At 54.9% G+C, this 19,127-nt stretch overlaps 2 protein-coding genes across 3 annotated transcripts in view; one reads left to right on the forward strand and one right to left on the reverse strand.

The window, feature by feature from the left end:
* TSPAN11 (tetraspanin 11) overlaps positions 1 to 18,545 on the forward strand; it is a 70,963-nt gene extending 52,418 nt beyond the window's left edge. The window contains exons 5-8 of the mRNA XM_010386219.2: positions 600 to 704; positions 3,572 to 3,730; positions 4,103 to 4,189; positions 13,780 to 18,545. Coding sequence (XP_010384521.1) covers positions 600 to 704; positions 3,572 to 3,730; positions 4,103 to 4,189; positions 13,780 to 13,839 — 411 coding nt within the window. The 3' untranslated portion in view covers positions 13,840 to 18,545. The remainder of the gene's footprint in view (positions 1 to 599; positions 705 to 3,571; positions 3,731 to 4,102; positions 4,190 to 13,779) is intronic.
* On the reverse strand, positions 12,308 to 13,161 carry LOC104680306 (39S ribosomal protein L11, mitochondrial-like). Of its 2 annotated transcripts, XM_030939651.1 has the most exons (2): positions 13,032 to 13,156; positions 12,308 to 12,953 (listed from the first exon to the last, which is right to left on the reverse strand). In XM_030939651.1, exons 1-2 carry the CDS (start codon positions 13,074 to 13,076, stop codon positions 12,498 to 12,500), a joined length of 501 nt encoding a protein of 166 aa, XP_030795511.1. In that variant the 5' UTR covers positions 13,077 to 13,156; the 3' UTR covers positions 12,308 to 12,497. The 2 variants fall into 2 exon arrangements, with proteins under 2 accessions (XP_030795511.1, XP_030795510.1); XM_030939650.1 differs by having other exon boundaries at positions 12,308 to 13,161.
* Positions 18,546 to 19,127: the final 582 nt, after the last annotated feature.

Genomic DNA, 19,127 nt, shown 5'->3' on the forward strand with positions numbered 1-19,127 from the left:
TCACATGCCAGACCCTGAAACAGAATCAGGCCTTGCCTGCCTGGATTGAAAAACGATGGAGTGAGTCCCAGAGTCAGTCCTATCCACTCCCACCCTTGAGCCCGCTGAATCGGGAATTTGAGGTCATGACCAAGGTAATGTTTGGTTGGTAGAGGCAGTATGACCCTGCTGGTTGTTTCAAGCCAGTGCTGATATGATGCCCAGAGGGTAACAATTATAAATACTTTCAATATCACCTCATGATCACAGTTAAGATCAACAGACATTTCAAAGCACCCTGTGTCTGGCCTCACCACCGCCTCCCACTAGCTTCTGGATGTGACCCTTTACCTGAGCTGTCTCCCCAGCCTCTCTCAGCTCTGCCCATCACACCTCTGCCCTAAGTGGGGGCCCAGTTTTTGTATCTTCCTCTCCATAGCTGTCTTCTGCACCTCTCTGGCTGATGGTCCCTTATGCTGCTGAGAAACCTCTGCATCACACTGTCCATAGTCCACAGTGTTCTAGAATTAGCTGGGGGGTGGGGGGTGTGACTAGGCCTGGTGCCAGGGCGGGGATGAGGCTGGTCCTGCTGATGGCACCTTCCCTCTTACCCTCCTCAGCTGAGTGATGAACTGAAGCAGCACTTGAACCAGACTCTGGCTGAGAACTACGGGCAGCCTGGAGCCACGCAGATCACCGCCTCAGTAGACCGGCTCCAGCAGGATGTAAGCCATGCCCCATAGGGCCTTGAAGGCCGAGCCCACATGGGTTCAAACCCTAACTGTTCTTTCCTGTCTGGGTGAACCTAGGCAAGTTACTTACCCTCTCTGAGCTTCAGATGTCACATCCTTAAAATGAAGCCTCTTTAGGGCATATGAGCATTAAACATGGTCACATCTGTAGATGTCCCCACTGCCATGAAAAGTACCTGCTGAAGCCTGGTTCCTCTCCTATTCCGACCACCTCCTCCAGGCCCCACCCCTGCTGCCTTCCCATTCTGGGGCCTCTGTGGCCAGGAAGCCGGCTGTGCCAGGAGAACTCCATCTTCTGCCAGGATCCAGCCCAGGAAGCTCCTCTCCAGGCTGCTTCTATCCACGGGGCTGCCTTCCTCCTTCCCCAGGGAGCTGGCTACTGCGGCTCCGTAAGAGTGAGCTGTAACGAGCAGAGATATTTCAGTTAAGCTGCCACAAGAACCCTCCAGTGTGAGCCATCAGACAGAATGCTGGGGGACAGAAAGGTTTTCTCCTTTCCAAGAGGAGACGCAGCAAATCCCTCCAGGGACACCCACTGGCCTGACCAGACATAAAGGATGGGCAAATGGACCTCAGCGCTGTCCTGTCCAATATGGCAGCCACCACCCACATGTGGCTATTTCCAGCTCAATTAAATACAACATTCAATTCCTTAGTCACACCAACTGCATTTCTAGTGCTCATTAGCCCATGTGTCTAGTGAGCTCCGATCAGACAGCACAGATGTAGGACGCTGCCTTCATTGCAGAAAGTTCTCCTGGACAACACTGCTCTAGGATCCGAATGTGTCCATGTCAGAAAATTCAAAGCAGTCCCACCTGCCCACTCTGGTCCCCTTTCTCTCTGCCACCCCACTCCCCACCCCCACCCCCTGGACCTGAGGCCTTGGTCTTGGCCCTGGGGAACATCAGGCAAGTAGAGGAAGTAGATGTGGGGAGCTCTGAGCCCCAAGGGTGTCATGGATCAACTGGAAGGCCCCTCCCCATCTCTCCAAGACTCAGGACCAGCTCCTACTGGGTGCTGCAGAGAGGAGTCTCTTCTCTGAAATAGTGGCCTGGGACATGCATGTACACACAAGTACACACCCACAGGCACACTCGCACCCCATGGGCTTAGCTCAGGACCAGGAGGAGGCAGCACACACTGCTGGCCAGCCTGTGCAAAACTAAGTGTGCACTCCACTCACTGGGCCTCACCTGTGAGGAACTGTGCTAGACCAAGAGGAATAGGACAGGATCCCTGCCCTCAGGGAAGCTGGACACACAGCAGGCAATGTGCAGGCAGTGCAAGGCTGGGCCACCTTCAGAAGAGGCAGGAGCCTCAGAAGAGAGAGCAGCCGAGGTAGGGAGGGCTTCATGGGGCAGAGGCAGAGTTTGCTTAAGTGAAGAGGGTGGAAGCGGCAGGTCAGGGCCAGGGGCAGATAGGGAAAGGCACAGCTGAGAGCGAAGGCTGTGTCGCTGACAAAGACTTGCAGGGTGTCTGTGCGTGCGGACACAGCCCTCACACAAGCCAGGAACACTTAGAACCCCAGGCCACGTCTCAGGCAGGAGACTGAGCCCAAGAAAGCAGTGGCTGCAGAGCCAGGGCCAGCACCCAGGCCAGCATCCACCACCACGTGGATATAAATGACAGACACACACGAAGCTTTATTCACATAAGCGTGATGGTGGAAGCAGGTGTCTCTCCTTCACCACTGACTCAGCGCCGGGCTCTCTTCTAGGTGCTTTATGTGAATCACCTCTTTCAGTCCTCACAACAGCATGGCATGGAGGTACTTTCGTTGTCCGCATTTTACAAATGACAGCCATCAGGCGGCACCAGCACAGACAGGCAGAGTCACGCGGAATGTGCAGTTCCCACGTGACTCCTGCACGCTGTGCCAGTCCCTGCTCTGTCTGTGTGCTGTCATGCTCTCCTCAACTCCTGGGGCCCCTGTTCATCCCTGTGGATTGTCCCTGGCCCTGGACAGAGCCTCTGTGCCTCACACAAGCTTCTATCATCTCCTACTACGCAACAGTGGATGCTAAGCTACCCAAGGGTAGGCCCCATGCCTTACCCAGGTTGCTTCACTCCAGGCACATAGTAGCTGCCTAGCAAACTCTTGTTAGCTGAACTAAACGTACCTCCCCCTGAACTCCAGACACACACCAGCAACAGCCTCACAGCAGCCTTGTTCTCTGTCCCGGGTAGGAACTTTGAATCTCAGTGCCGTAACTGGGAAAGGCGAGAAGCTACCAATGTCCGCTGTCTTGGAATCATTTTATATCTGGGTGGGCGCTTTCCTGCCCTGGGGTGGTGCAGATGACCCCAGGTCTTAGCACTCATGACAGCCCCTCTGGTTGACACTGGTCTCCCAGTGCCATGGGCAGATCTGGGGCTCTGAGACTTCAAAGCCTGAATGGGGGCCTCGGAGCCTCTGGCCAGGCTAGATCCCTGTCCCCACATCCTGACCCCTGGATGACCAGGAAACTCCCCTGCCTCGTGGTTTTGTCCCCACTCTGGGCTCTGCCACCCAGTGGTCCACAGCCTCACTCTCTGGGGACCCACCTCGCAGACCCGGCCTGCCCCCAAGACACCTAGCATAGTCTCCTTCAAGGACTTGGGTGGCTAAAAAGCTGGGAAGCAGGTGTCCTGCAGGCAGTTCAGCACTGAGTCTGAGAAGGGCCCTGGAGCGACCAGCTCTCTTCTCAAAGCATGGAAAGGGAAAACACGTTATACACATACTAACTAACCATGGTTCAGATAGACAAATAGGGGTTGGGTTAGTATTTGAATAATGTGTCCTGCAGCCTGGAACCCTACGCAGGCCTCTCACCTCCAGCCTCTGCCTCTGCCTCCAGTTCAAGTGCTGTGGAAGCAACAGCTCAGCCGACTGGCAGCACAGCACGTACATCCTGTCGCGGGAGGCCGAGGGCCGCCGGGTGCCCGACAGCTGCTGCAAGACAGTGGTGACGCACTGCGGCCAGCGGGCCCACCCCTCCAACATCTATAAGGTGGAGGTGAGCACCCAAGCTCAAGCTGGGGGTGAGGAGAGGGCCCCGGCCTGGCCGTTCAGGAGCCCCAGAAAGGCTGGATCAGGCAAGTGGGTGTGGGAAAGCAGGACACATGTGCTCCTTGGCCACGAGCCCACAGTGCCTGGGGCTTTCCAGAGTCTCTACAAAGCCCTGGGACAAGCAGCTCATACCAGAGAGTCTAGGGCACCATGGCATGCCCCTGGGTCCACTCAAGTAGCCTGTGAGCAGTTCAAGGCTGGGTCCAGCCTGTGAGTCCTCTGGCCTGTCCTCAGCCTCTGTGGCAGTGACAGCCCGCCCTCCCTCCCTACCTGCGCCTGCTCCTGGGCCATGGCCGCGTCACCTGCCCTTCTCTTACAGGGAGGCTGCCTCACCAAGCTGGAGCAGTTCCTGGCCGACCACCTGCTGCTCATGGGGGCTGTGGGCATCGGGGTGGCCTGCCTGCAGGTGAGTTGCAGTATAGGGATGGGCAGGGGTGGAAGGGCTCTGAACCCCTCTCGCATTGACACAGGTCTTCAGTAACCACCTGGGCTGAAATAACTGACCCTTTGCACACCCGCACCCTACCCTGCTCTCTTCTTCTCTCCCTTCCCTCTGCAACCAAGGCTGAATCCCACGGTCAGTATCTCCCCCAGAGAACATGAAGGAAAATAGCTGGGGGACAACATGAACTTGTCGGGAACAGGGACCTGGGAGGAGTGTGAGTGTGGGCTCAGGTATGTGCATGCACCCCATGTGTGTGCACGGAGGGGCGAGTGTGCAAGCCATCTGTGGTACGTGTGTCTGCATGCTTCTGGGTCCATGTGGTTGGGGTTGTATGCACGTATATGTGTTTAGGGGTGCTTGTGCATGTGTGTGTGAGTGTGCATGTATCTGCATTCATTCCTTTGTGTGTGCATGTGTGTTTGTGTGTGTATTGTCAGTCCTCCATGTCCACGGGTTCTGCATCCATGAATTCAACCAACTGTAGATCAAAAATATTCCAAAAAATGGATGATTGCGTCTGTACTGAACAAACCTTGGCACCACTCCCTGAATAATGCAATATACCGACTATTTACATAGCATTTACACTGTATAAGGTAGTATAAGTAGTCTAGAGATGAGGTTCAGGTATTATATAGGGGAGAATGTGCATAGGTTATATGCAAATATTGCACCATTTTATATCAGGAATTGAGCATCCATGGATTTTGGTGTCCGGGGTGGTGACTGTGTGTGTGTGTGTGCGCGCGCCCTCATCCAGCTGTCTCTCTTAGGATGAGCAATGTTCTTGGCTCCCATTTCTCCCTATACCCTCTCCCCTAGCTGCTACCCAGGAAGTCAGGGTGACTCTCTCAGGTTGCTCTAGTCAAGGGTCTGAAGGAGGGGAGCCAGGAAGGCCTCCTCAGCAGCAAGGGCCCCTGCAGTCCCCACCTCATGTACATGGCTGCTTCAGCTCAGCAGGAGCTGAGTGGGGGCTGTCCTTCTAGGAGTCCTGCTGTCCTGCGCAGCCCTTCCCACTCCAGGGTTAAGCACCGTCTAGAGAAGGGGAGGAGCAGAGGCTTTGGTCTCAGAAGGCCTGGGTCCAGTCCTGGCTTTGCTCCTAGATAACCTTGAGTTATTTAACTTCCTTGTCCATTGACTTCTTCATCTGCAAAATGTGGACCATTTCCCCAGCTCTTGAATGAGGCGATGCCTGTGACCCACTTACGAAGTACCTGGCACATAGGAAGGCCTCCAGAAGTGGAAACTGTCTTTCTCCAGTTTTCTGTAGACTTCAGAGGATTTCTGATACTTCCTCTCATTGGGCCCACACAACAGCCTGAGACTCAGGCCAGAAAAGGAGTAGTGTTCTTCGCTTTTTTTTTTTTTTTTTTTTTTTTTTTTTGCGACATAGTCTCACTCTGTCACCCAGGCTAGAGTGCAGTGGTGCAATCTCAGCTCATTGCAACCTCCACCTCCCAGGTTCAAGCGATTCTCCTGCCTCAGCCTCCCAAGTAGCTGGGATTACAGTCGCATGCCACCATGCCGGCTAGTTTTGTATTTTCAGTAGAGGCTGAGGTTTCATCATGTTGGCCAGGCTGGTCTCCAGCTCTTGACCTCAGGTGATCTGCCCGCCTCGGTCTCCCAAAGTGCTGGGATTACAGGCATGAGCCATGGCACCCAGCTGTTCTCCACATTTTACAGATCAGAAAGTTGAGACCCAGAGAGGTGAGTTTCCCAGGGCCTCACACCCTGAACCAGCACCCAGGTCTCCTGGCTTTGGTTCTTTGCTTTCCCGAACTCCCTACTATGACAGAGATCTGTGGGAAAGAGAGCAGGGGACAGTGGCCTTGACTGGCTTGGAGAGACTTCCAGTGCAGGGTCCTTGGAGACCATGGCGCCACCTACCCACATCATCTGTGGGCCTGGAGGGCCTAGCTGCAGCCTAACACACTGGGAGGAGGGTCCGTCGCCTCTAGAGGGACACCCATCTTGGTTCTGCCACCTACAGCTGTGTGACCTAGGGCCAGTTCTTTCATCTCTGAGCCTCAGTTACTCATTTGTAAAATGGGGCTAGTTAATACCTTATCTGCTGCCTGGTGGTGGGAATTAGCAATATCCATGTAAGTCACTCAGCTCGTGGCTGAGCAGATAGCAGATGTTCAATAAATGATACCCATCATTTCTGTGATTTCTGCATAAGCACATCATCTCTCAAAAAAAGGCTCTTGTTGTTCCTTGGCCAGACCAGCCTGCTTCTCGTCATCCTCACTCAGCTGCAGGGCCAGGGAGCCCAGGTAGCGTGAGCATTGCCCCTCTATTGCACTTCCCCAGGGCAGGCCTTCTGTCCCCTGTGCTGAACCCCAGGGAAGTCATCAGTGGGAACAGGGGAAGGGATGCTCAGCAGCACAGAGCAGCTGAACTTTCCAGAAACCTCTTAACTCCAGGTGTTGAGGGGTCCTGCGCTGTATGGACACTGACCAGGCCTGGGCCACACTGTCTATTTCTTCCTCACCTCTCTGGCCTCAAGAACCTGTAGAAGCTGCAGACGAGGTCAGTGAGGCCGAGGGCAGGGAGTGGGGCTGCAGATGCCCAGAGCCGGCGGTCAAGGTAGACCATACTGGTGTAAGTCTGATGTTGAAGAGGTCAGGTTGTTGAGCAGTGGACCTGCAGGCCTGCCACGCCTCCTGCCCACTCACAACCCCCACTACGCAGCCCGTGTTCCTTCGCCGTTGCTGTGGAATGGCTTTTGGTGGCTCTCAACCTCTTGCCCAGTTTTCTCCACTGTGGCCCACTGAGCCAGCCCTGCAGCAGCCAAGCCTCGGGTTAGAGCTCCCTCTGCCAGCCGACGCTGGGCACTACACTGCTCAAGTCCCAGGTGGGTCATAAGCCTTGAGAAAGGGCTCATACCAGTCTCTTCCCCAGGGTCAGTTTCCCTCCCAGTGAGCAGACACCAGGCATTTATCTCCCCTACATGCCCAGCCTGGCACTTCCAAGACCCCCAAGGCTCAGGAAATACCAGCCCAACATGGTGTCATAATGTTCCCCAGCCCCCAGCTACTGCAAGAAATCTTGTTTGGGAGTTACAAGGCCTGACTTCTAAACATAGCCCCACCTCTTGCTGTGTGACCTCAGGGAAATCTCATTCCCTCTCTGAACCCTTAGTGTCCTTACCTGTAAAATGGACAGATTGGATATTTGTGAGCCTTTTTAAAGCAGCAGCATCCTCTTTTCAATGGAAATCTCACATAGGAGCCCAGTACATAAACCATAGGAGGTGGAGCTGTTCCAGGCAGACACAAGCCTAGCATCATGACCTCCCCTCACAGCCCTTGGTGGCCCTGAGCTACGCAAGGGTTTCCAATACAGCTTGCAAGCTGGGGGTCTAGCCTATTTTGTGGGACCTTCTGGATCTAGCGTTCTATGATTTTTCAGTGAGGTTCTCATCTTAGGAACCAGTGACCTTGAGACTGATGTCCTGCGATACCTGGAGTGTTAAAGCAGATGGTTTGTGAACACTGAAAACTAAACAGAATATTGAACGCAGGGAGCACACCTTGATTTCAGCCAGGTGTTTGGCAGTGCATCACTTGTTGCCTTGTGGACATGTGGACCAGGCACTTGTCTGCTCAGGAGAAAGCAGGGCAGGCTGACTGACCACGCTGTGAGAGGGAGATGAGAGAGTTCACGTCAGCTTGGCAAAAAGTCTCCAGGAGTGGGCTGTGGCCCTTCAGCCTCAGACTTGTCTCTTCATTTTTCTTGGTGACCTCAACAAAGACCCAGGAAGCATGCTAAACTATTTACCTAGCGTTTCTGGTCTGTTGTATGATAAAGCTAGTATTGAAAAAAGAGCATGCTGGGTGTGAAGATGTGCTGAAATGAAGGCTGAAACACTTAACAGAGTTAAAGTCCTTGCACTTGAGCTTTGTTTTGTTTTGCATTTAAGCCTGTAACAGAGAGAGGGCATCTGCCTGAGTTACATGATAGGGTGCTGCCCCCAAAGATGTGGCCTGGAACGGCACTGGTAGAAATCGTGGAGAGAGCCAGGGTGTGGGCAGTGCCAGGTCAGGCCACCCTCCAGGTAGGAGCAGACCTCCACAGAGCCCCCAAAGCAGGGACCTCAACCTCGGCTACACATTGGGATCACCTGACAAGCTTTTAAAACTATGCCAGGCCTGTCATCCCAGCACTTTGGGGGCCAAGGCGGGCGGATCACAAAGTCAAGAGATCAAGACCATCCTGGCCAACATGGTGAAACCCCATCTCTAGGAAAAATGCAAAAATTAGCCGGGTGTGGAGGCATGCACCTGTAATGCCAGCTTATTGGGAGACTGAGGCAGGAGAAATGCTTGAACCCAGGAGGCGGAGGTTGCGGTGAGCCAAGATCGCGCCACTGCACTCTAGGGTGACAGACTCCGTCTCAAACAAAACAAAACAAAAACAAAACAAAACTACCCCAGGCCTGGGCTACCCGCAGCAAAATGAAACAAAATGGTCTAGGGCTGGCACCTGGGCACCAGTGTACTCGTGAAGCTCTCCAGTGATGCCACTGTGTGGCCAGATGCAGAGGGAGTGGCAAGGGGTGTGTGGGGCCTGGAAGTCAGGTGTGTGGAAGGTCAGGAGATGGGGAGCAGACGCAGTACCCTCGTGGTCTTGAAATGCCCAAGGCAGTCATGTGGGGAAGGGAGGGACTGTTCCTGGGAGATTCCAGAGGGCAGAAGGTGAACAGTAGGTGGAATTCGTTTCAAGAAGACACATTCAAGAACTTTTTAACAATTTGAATTGCTAAACAGTGGCCCTTGCAGAGTACTAAACTCCCTGTGGCTGCAGGTTGGGGCAGAGGCTGGGGGCAGGGATGCTGAAGGGAGGATCCCCTCCACGCTGAGGTTCTGCATTCTGGGAGTGCACCTATCCCCTCAGCAGGGACCTCCCAGGCTTCTCACCCCCATCAGTCATGGAGCGGCACACCAGAGGCAGTTTCAGACCTGGACAGGATCATCACAGCGCTGAGGTACTCCCCGATCAGACTCTTCCACCTGGAAAGGCCTTACAGACTACCTGGACCAGTGCCACCGGTCCTGGTTGCACGCTAGAATCGGGTTTTTAAATACCATTGCGGCCGGGCGCAGTGGCTCACGCCTCTAATCCCAGCACATTTGGGAGGCCGAGACGGGCGGATCACGAGGTCAGGAGATCGAGACCATCCTGGCTAACACGGTGAAACCCCGTCTCTACTAAAAATACAAAAAATTAGCTGGGCATGGTGGTATGTGCCTGTAATCGCAGCTACTCGGGAGGCTAAGGCAGGAGTATCCCTTGAACCAGGGAGACGGAGGTTGCAGTGGGCCAAGATTGTGCCACTACACTCCAGCCTGGGTGACAGAGCAAGACTCGGTCTAAAACAAAACAAACAAAACACATTGCTCTGGCCCCCTGTCCACAGACTGCCTTGGATTGTCTGGGCTGGGGTCTGTGCACAGGTATTTTTAAGCCTCTCCTGACCTCGTCATCCGCCCGTCTCGGCCTCCCAAATGTGCTGGGTCAAACGTGCATTTAGGGTTCAGAGTCCCTGGGCTCATCTCATTCGTGCACGTGTGAAGACATCAAGGCTCACCAGAAAGTCACCTGCTGAAGGTGACAGCCGCTGTGGCAGAGCTGGCCAGGCCTCCAACTCACAGGCCTGCTTCCTCTGCACCAGCTTCCCCTCTTGTGGGTAGACTCTGGAGGCACTCCACTTTGAGGTAATTTTAGAAGCTAATTTCTAGAATATTCTGGCTGGGGAACATTTCACTGAAAATGTCAGAGTAGCCCAGGCCTTTTCCTGGAGCCCTCCTCACATCAGCGTCCTAGGAGCCTCCGCCCAGGCAACTGGCAGAGGAGGCTGTGTTTACTTTGGAACAGAGCTGCTGTGTGCCAGGAGCTGTGCCCAGTGCCCGGGCCCCACTGCAGGCAGGGTACCGTCCCTTCTTCCAGGGAGATTTTACTTGAAGGAAGGGGACAGATAAGTGTGTGGCAGTCACAGTGCAGTGCTAAGTGCTGTGTTAGCAGGAGCCCTGGGGTTTAGGAAGCAAACATCAGTGGCCCTAACCAGTCACGGGAGGTCAGGGAAGGCTTCCTGGAGGAAGTGATATCTCATTAAGTCCTGAAGAAGCCCGATAGAGGGAAAAGAGCCAGGGTAAGGGAATAGCATGTGCAAAGCCCTGGCTTGCAGGTGGGGAGCGGGGGTCTTTACCCTGCCTGGCCTCTCAAAGGATTGGGGTGTTGGAAGGACTGGGTGTTGTGCTGTTGGTTTCTGTTATTCTAGTTTTTAAAGAATCTCGCCAAGGAAGACCCTAAACCAGTGTACAGACTGGATATTTTCCTATTGGCAGAGGGGGATCTGAGGCTCAGAGAGGGAGGTAACTGTACCCAAGATGACACAGGCCACTGGTGTAGCCTCGAGTAGAACCTAGCCCACCTCCAACATGCTCACCTTGCAAATGGAAATGTGTCTCAGAGCATAGAAAACTCACAAGACAGTCAAGACTGGGATCTGCAGGTCATTAAAAGGGAAACCGAACGATCATTTTGGAATGACTTCCTGGACGCTCCCTGGCCCTTCCTTCATGCTCTCTGCTGACAGCCAGGTGCTGACTCAGAAGCCTCAGAGGAAGCTGAAGGCAGGACGCCCTCCCTGTTAAAAATGTCCCATGTGTGGTCAAGTGTCACACACAGGCAGCTGCCAGAAGACAGCACCAGGCACCGTGCGGCTGGGCCTCCAAGCTGGGCCCGACCCCATCTGCCACCTCCAGCACCTGCGGTTAGCTGGCCTTGTGTTGTCTCTGCGTGCCCCCTGCTGGCTGCTGGAGCCATCCATGATGGTTTCTCAGTGTCCTCTGTCAGGAGGGAGATGGCAATGCTTATTCAGGAACCAGACTGAGTGGCATCCTGTACCCCTCCACATGCTTCAGCGTGGTGTGCACATGTGTGTGTGTGCATGTGGATGCAGTGATGAGAGTCTGGCCCACACACCTCTGCCCCTTACTGTGCCTGTCCTGGGAGGCTCCCTGGGAACACCCAGCTCATGCAGGACCCTGTCTGCCGGGGAGCATGGCCCCTCCAGCCCTCCCCCAGCAGGAGACGTACACTGCAGGCAATGCAGACATGGTTTCCAGCACAAATCCGTGCCAGCCAAACAGCTCCCTTCTGGCCTCCCTCTTAGCACAAATAAGAAAGATCCAGAAAACCCCACAGGAAAATCATCAAACCATGAGGTAGGGACACCTGCATGGGTGGAACAGCATGACAGCTGCCTGCGTAAAGCTAGAGGGAGATGAGATAACCTCCTAAGCCACCTTTCAGCCTGAGGCCTCAGGTGGATTAACACCAAGCCTGCAGGCTGAAAGCAGTGTTCAGGCTCCACAGTGTCCTCCAGGTTGGGAGGGATGGAGAGGAGGAAGGAGGGGAAGGAGATGGACCCCTTCCATACTACCTCCCCCAGCTAGCCTGTCAGAGAGACTGGGTACGGGACGCACACATCTCCACCAGCCTGCTCTCCTCCCGCTGGATAGAGCTCCACCTGAGTCCAGGTTTGCACCAGCAAGATCAGGGCAGCAGCAGCTGCTAGCAAAGACAGGACACTGTTTCAATACTTAGGGAAGCCACCTTCACCCCAGGTACCATGGGACAGTCATGGGGCTGCTGTAGCCCAGTGCCCCCTCCTGTGTGCGGACAGCCGAGATTCAGCAACATGCCATCGTCATTATCAGGATCATAATCACATTACCCTCAATGCGTCCTTGGGTGGGAGGGAGGAGAGGAAGAGGAGGAAGAAGGCAGAGGGGGGCCATGAAGAGCAAGGAGGGAGAATAAAGCTCCTCTGCATTCTGGAAGTGGGAGAAGTGAGAAGGGGTATGCAGGGTGATCCTCCCAGGCCTGTGTCTGCTTTGGACCAGATGATCCAGCCCCTTCTTGTTTAGCCTGTGGATACCGACAGAAGGGCTGGCAGACAGGACTCCCGGGGCCTGAGCTTGGTGCTGCATTCTACACTGATTGACAGGGTGAGCTCACCAGATCTTGTCATTTTTTTTTTTTTTTTTTTTTTTTTTTTTTTTTTGGACAGTGGGTAAGAAAGGATGTTTATTCAGGCCTGATGCCTCAATACAGCTAGATGTACAAAAATATATCATTCAAAGTCACGAAAACCATCATCATATTGGTGTGACTTCCTTCCTCCCCTGGGGCACAGCCTTTGCAACTGGTCCCCCTTCCCAGCTGCCTCGTTTGAAATCTGGGAGATGGGGGGCAAGGGTCACTTCTTGGCAGCTTCCTCCTGGGCAGCCAAATCTGCCTCCTTCTGAGCAGCCAGGAAGATGGCTCGTTCCTTCTGGAAAGCTGCAAGCTCTTCTGAACTGAGGGCCTTCACCACACGAATGCCCAGAGAACGGGCAGACCTGATGATGGAGCGGACAACAGAGGACAGGGGTACGTCCTGCAGGGCGAATGCCTCATCCTGAGCTTTGATGCAGGCAATCTCATACACGTGCTTCAAGGTCACCAGGCCTGCCACCTCTTTCCCTGTTTGCCGGGCCCCCTTTTCAATCCCAGCTGCTGCCTTCAGGAAGTAGGAAACAGTGGGCTGTCCAATCTTGATTTCAAATGTCCTGTCAGGCTTCACAAAAATCTTGGTAGGCAGAGGAATGCCTTCTTTGATGTCCTTTGTCCTCTCATTGAACTCCTTGCAAAATTGGTTGATGGAAACACCTCTCTGCCCCAGCACTGGGCCTAGTGGGAGCCCGGGCATGGCCAGGCCTGCCCGCACGATGGTCCGGATCACACCGCCGACCTCGGGCTTCCTGAGGCCCCGGGTGGCCCGGCCGAGCTTCGACATGATGCGGGACTGCTGGCTTCAGTTCACCTCAGGGCAGCAGCAAGAGCGAAGCTCTGGGCGCCACCATCTTGGCCCAGAGGTCAAGGGTCCAGATCTTGTCATTTTATGCTGACTGACAGGGTGACAGCTCAGCAGGCTCCTCCCAGAGTCTCAGTTTCCCCCATGGTTCCTATACACCAGCCAGAGCATCGAAGATGGACCTGAGTTTTGCTCTGGAGTCCAAAGACAGCAAAATGTAGGCAGACTCTTTCCTAGAGAGACAGTCCACTTCAGACAGCTCTGATGAAGGAGTGGAAACGTTACTCTCAGGGCCTAATTAAATCAGGCCGTCTCTGGAGATCTAGGACCACAGACCAGCAGCATCAACTGGGAGCTTGCTAGGAATGCAGACCCTCAGGCTGCCACCAGGCCTGCAGAATTGTAATAAGGAGGTCCCCAGATGATTCATGCCCATTAAAGTGTGCAAAGCCCTGCTCTTGGATAGTAGATGGCAGAATGTGATTCCCCCATGCATACCGCCATCACCTGGGAGCTTGTCGGAAATGCAGAATCTCAGGCCCCACCCTGACCTTTCGAGCAGGAATCTGCCCTTTGTCCAGGCCCCAGGAGATTCAAGTGAACAGCACTGCTCCAGGCCCTTGGGGGCCAGCAGCTTCCATGAGTTCTGATTTCTCTTTGCCCCTCTGCTCTCTCCACCTGGCAGATCTGCGGGATGGTTCTCACCTGCTGCTTGCACCGGAGGCTCCAGCGGCATTTTTACTAATGGCCAACCACCTCCTCTTCCAACTGCCCCTCAGGACAACAGGTGGCCACATGCCATCTGCAAGGCCTGCAGAGTTAGCACCAGCTCCACTAGGGCCATAGATGCCCCCTCTTTTGTGCCCAGCTCCTGCAAATCCACCAAGTGCCTGAGACCATAGCTTCCACTATGCCCACCCAGGCAGGGACCCTCGGCCCCCTCTTCTCCATTTTCAGCCCCCATGGCCAGATCCTGGGCAGGGAAATGACCCTTTCAGGAGACAACCAGAGCCCCTCACCAGGCACAGGGGATCCCGTGGACTACGGGATGGTGGCAGTTGGGTTCTCTGCTCCCTCCCAACCCCTGAACCTGGAACAATTGGCAGAAAATCCAGGAACCCCGGCACTCCTGCATTCAGCAGGGGCTTCCCCCACCCATGCTTAGAAGCCCTGACCTTGTTGTTTCTGAAAAATGCATGGGTGGGGCAGGGAGGGCTGACTTTCCCCGCCCCCCACTCCCCCCCCCCCCAAGACCTTGCCCTTTGACCTGCCCGCTCTCCACACTGCCTCGCCTGGAAAGCCATGTCCTGCTGGCCTCACTCCTTCCTGCAGGGCCTGGGAGTGGGGAGGCCTGGGTAGGGCAGCCACAGGCTGGGTAGAGCCGCCCTGGCAGGAAGCAGGGGGTGAGGTGGCCACACCAGCACATGCTGCACTAGGAGCAGAGCCCTGCACTTTCCTTGCAGCCTTCCCAGGAGAAACCCCCTGGGAGACCATAGCCCCAAGCTCTGGCCTCTAGTGATATGCCCCCCAGGGATCTCCTGTTCCGGGGCCTGATTCTCAGGAGCACCAGGTTTGCAGACCATCTTCAGTTCCTAATGTTGGTGGGTGTGTCAAACATCTGGAGTGGACCAACTCGCAACCCTGCAAAGTCGGAGCCGCTGAGAAGCAGCAGCTCCGAATAGAGGGGCATCTGCCTGAACCTCACTATTCCTGGGGCCCTCTCCTTGACCCTGTGGCCACCGCACTGCTTCCAGGGGGTCCTGCTCTGCTTCCCTTCCCACCCATCCTAGAGTGGACAGAGTTTTTCCCCAGGTTCTCTCTTGCATCACTAAATTCAGCAGGGAATTTTCAGGAAGAACTTTCCCCAGTAATAAGGGAGAACGGAAAGAAAATCCTAGAAAATACAGAGTATCCATGCTGGCAGCTTTTTGTACGACACCCATAGGGACCCCCCCAAATGGCTATTACAAGGGGGCAGCCCATTCACTACACAAGAACACCATACCTGGCTTCCACCCTCCCCAGGTCCTGCACTTCTCCCCAGAGCGGGACCCTCTTCCCCTCTACGAAGGGGGGCACCTTGTGCTAAGGCCAAGGCTGAGCGAGGTCCCAGCTCGCCTCCCTGCTTGATCCAAATTGCACTGTGATGAGCACATTGCTGACCTAGGCCAGTCCTGGGGCAGGGGTGCTCTCTCTCCCATACATAGGAGTGGCCTCAAGGCCACGCAGTGCTGACCCCAACAGAGCCCTGAACTGTCCAGAAGCTGCATCCTCAGCACACGAAGTACCCACATGGACAGAGGGAAACCCAGCCTTGGGGCCGGTTGCCTCCTCTTCTCTGGGTGTTCTCCAGTGGCTTCTTGGAGCCTAGGCTGGTTTATCTCCCCTGCCTAAAAGGCCCTGGAGTTGCCAATGCAAATTCATTAAAAGGAAGACCAGATATCCCAGACTGCACAGAGGCAGAGAGAAATGGTGTAGTGCATAATTCGTGCTGCTCTCCAACCTCCTGGAATTCGTGCAGATAATCGAAAACTGTGACTCCCAGGCTCCCTGAAGGATGAGATCACAACTGACAAATCTTAGTACAGAGGGAGAGTGGAGAGAGAGGGGGGAGTACTGGGCTAGAGCCATGTTCTTCCTGCCGGGGCGCCCAGGGGAGGCGGCAGTGGGCACGGGGTGCTGGGGTCTTACCTGTCTGCCCTAGTGGGGATGAAAGGTGGCAGGCAGGTGCCCTGTGCGTAGCCTTGTCACTGAAGGCAGGCCCAGGAGAGCCTGCCCCATCTGCCCCAGCCCCATGGGATAGTTGATCCAGCCTTACTGGGGCAGGATTAGCTGTGATTCCTGCCCTGTGTGTCGTCCAGCCAGACTGCCTTAGAGAATGGCTTGTCCAAGCTGCAGACAGTGGTAGAACAACCCAGGGCCTGGAAATCTGACCTCCTTGTCCATGCCAACAGCCTGGGAGATCAGACAGGGTTAGAGGAAATGGAGGCCTAGGATAGGCAGAACCTGCCCGGGAGTGTACAGTGGCTGGAGTCCAGAGCCAACCATGTGGTCCCCAGTGGGTGTGCCCTTCCTGCTGAGCAGGGTACAGCTCTATGTCCAGTTCAGTTCCTCCTGGGCCCCTGTTTGGAAGCTGGTACAGCCTTGAGTTCCTTGGAGAGAGAGGACATGCCTGTGGAATGTCACCATCAGTCCTGTGTGGGCAAAAGGCCCCTGCACGCCAGGGCCCCAGGAAAGCAGCATCAGGAGCTGGGATCCCACCCAGCTGGCCCGGGCACATCCTTGCCCTGCACACACCATGCTGCCCTTCCCTAAGCTTGCAGGGGCAGACAGCAAGGGAGAAGGGCGCGTCCCCGAGTCCCCCGGGTGACCTGTGTCAGGACAGCCGGCAAGAATGAAACATGGCCTTGGCTGAGGGGGTGGAATGCTTGTGCCCATTCTTCTTTCTCCCTCCTGCTTCCCTAGCCCCAGCCCCATGTCCAGGACCCCTCAGGCAGAGTAAGTGAGGCGTGTGTCCAGGCATGTTTTTGTGTTTACCAAGGTCCTGCTGTGCACTTAGAATCTGTCACCATAAATACTTATCCTGCAGTTACCCCAGTAAGAGGGTGTTATCTCCCCCATTTTATAAATGAGGAAATTAAGGCTGGGCAAAGTTAAGACTTGTTTGTCAGTGGTCATGGCTGTTGTCTTGCCAGCCCCAGCCAGGGAGAAGGAAGGAAAGCTGGGCCGGGAACCCCTCTCCTCAGTGTCCCCCAGTTCTCCATCTCCATAATGAGCCATCAGGCTGTCAGTAAGGAACAGAGTGTCACTCAGGGGGCACTGTCACAAAGCAGCACGCGCGGCACATATGCCGGAGATGCGGAAACCTGGCTCATTTCAGGCTGACAGCTGGGCCCTCTGGGTACAGGGGCTCAGGCAGCAGCCAGGAGCCCAAAGGGCCAAGGCTCATGACGACTACCCAGCCTATCACCCCAAGTACCAACACTAACCCCAAAGCAAGAGCAGGGACTGTCCCTCAGCCCTCAGGGCCTTCATGCAGTGTGCGGAATCTCATGTCCACATGGAGGTCACCCCTCAGGTCACACCCACTCCCAGAGCCACCCTGGGCAGGCAGGGAGGGGCACTCTGGGGATGCGTTGACCACCTCCCCTTCAGGTGAGGCCCTTTTCTGCCTTCTTTCTAGCCCCCTGCATGGAGCACCTGCTGTTGCTGGGGCTCTGGGGTGGACCCTGTGTGGTTTCTCGCAGGGAGCCTGTGCTGTGCACGGCCAGAGGTGTTCACATCCAGAAGGGCCCAGCACGGCCCTGGGGTATGGGGGGAACATGGTAGATCACCGTGATGTGCCTCGGGGCCCTCCTGCCCTGGAGCCAGCTTTGGTTTCAGAATCTGCTACTTGGGCCCTCTTCAGGGTTTTGAAGCTAGAGAAGTGAGTTGGAACAGTCACTGTCATCACCGCCCACCCTGTCACCCACCTGGAAAACATTCTGAGGTACTGGCCACTCTGGGGCTGAGGAGGGAATGCCAGTCTTTTGCATGGCTGCTGGGCCAGGCTCACATCCACTGAAGGTATGGTGACCAAGCGTCTAAATCAGTCGTTCTCAAACGTCAGTGAGTATCAGCATCACCTGGAAGGGCTTTTCCAAACAGATTGCTAGCCCCACCCCCAGAATTTCTCATCAGGAGGGGGCAAGACCAATCCTTTGCATTTCTGACAAGTTCCCAGGAGCTGCAGCTGCTGGCCCTGGAACCACACTTTGAGAACGACTGCTTTAGACCAAACCCTAAAGGAAGATGCAACCACCCTCCTTTATATGTCACAATGCTCAGGGTTCACGAGTACCTCAGGCTGTCCAGCTGAGCTCCACCTGCAGCAGCCGAGATTCCCAACTTGCTCCACCACTGGGGGCTGGGAGTGAAGCATGTCACCATGGTCAGCTCATGGCCAGCCAGGAAAGCCTCTCTGCTGTGCGTCTGTGCAGTGCTTGCTCTTCCCTGGAGGACTCTTGGATGGCCTGTAATCTTGGCCAGGAGACCAGGTGCCTGGGTCCCTTCCTGGAAGGGGACAAGTTACACACCCCAGCCCCATTTTCCCACCAACTTCTACGTGCCTTGGGAGAACCTGCTACATTCTGGCTGCTCCCTTCCCCTATTTCAGCAGTGCCCAGCCCTGCTTATAAACCTGAGGCTTGCTCCCCATGCCCTGCCCTGTGCAAGTGCCAGCCATTATTCCAGACAGCCCAATGTTGGTGAGGCCAGATGGACTCCTGGAACCAGCAGGCCCATGGATGTAGGTCATCACAGTATTCTAGAAACAGATGTCTTAACTTAGTGTGTATAGAGAAATTGTTCTCGTTGTAAACATAACCCTGTTCTTACCTGAACTCGGTGGAAGCCCAGCTTCATGTGCTAGGGGGCATGATAATGATAATAAAGGAATTGTATCTAGGACTACCTTCTGTTGATTGTTTTTCTCCTCTGCAAGGAAGCCCCAGGCCATCAGTTCATCAAATGTACTGTGACCCACTGCTACATCGTGAAGCTGCTGTGTTAGCCACGGCTCCCCTATGAGTAAACCATTGGCCACGTTGGATAGGGTCCTGCTTACCCTTCTTTTGTCAGCCCTCATCACTGTTGTGTTTGAACTGACTTCTCCTGCTCACAAGTGTCATTAGCTCCTGGCTGCAACAGAGAGCCAGGCTCAAACACATGTACTTAAATTGTATTCCTCCTCAGGCTTCCTCCCTTCCGTCAGTCACGTTATCATACCATTTACCATGACGCACAACCAGCGTCTGTTCATGAACCTGCAGTGAGCTCCTTCCACTGCAGGCGGCACCCTCTGCTTGGCTGCAGCAGATGCAGAGTGTGGCAAAAAGTCAGGAGCAAGGAGGCTCGGTCTGGTGAGACACACATTCCTACTGCAAGCCGCACCCCCAGACCAACTCACTCCACTGTGACAGGGTTTCTCCACCATTGACCAACTGATTTGTCCTCATCCCCAAACCTGGAGTTGGGCGCGTTTTCATTGCAAAT

This window comes from Rhinopithecus roxellana, chromosome 10 (assembly GCF_007565055.1).
Source record: "Rhinopithecus roxellana isolate Shanxi Qingling chromosome 10, ASM756505v1, whole genome shotgun sequence".
NCBI classification, from domain to species: Eukaryota; Metazoa; Chordata; class Mammalia; order Primates; family Cercopithecidae; genus Rhinopithecus; species Rhinopithecus roxellana.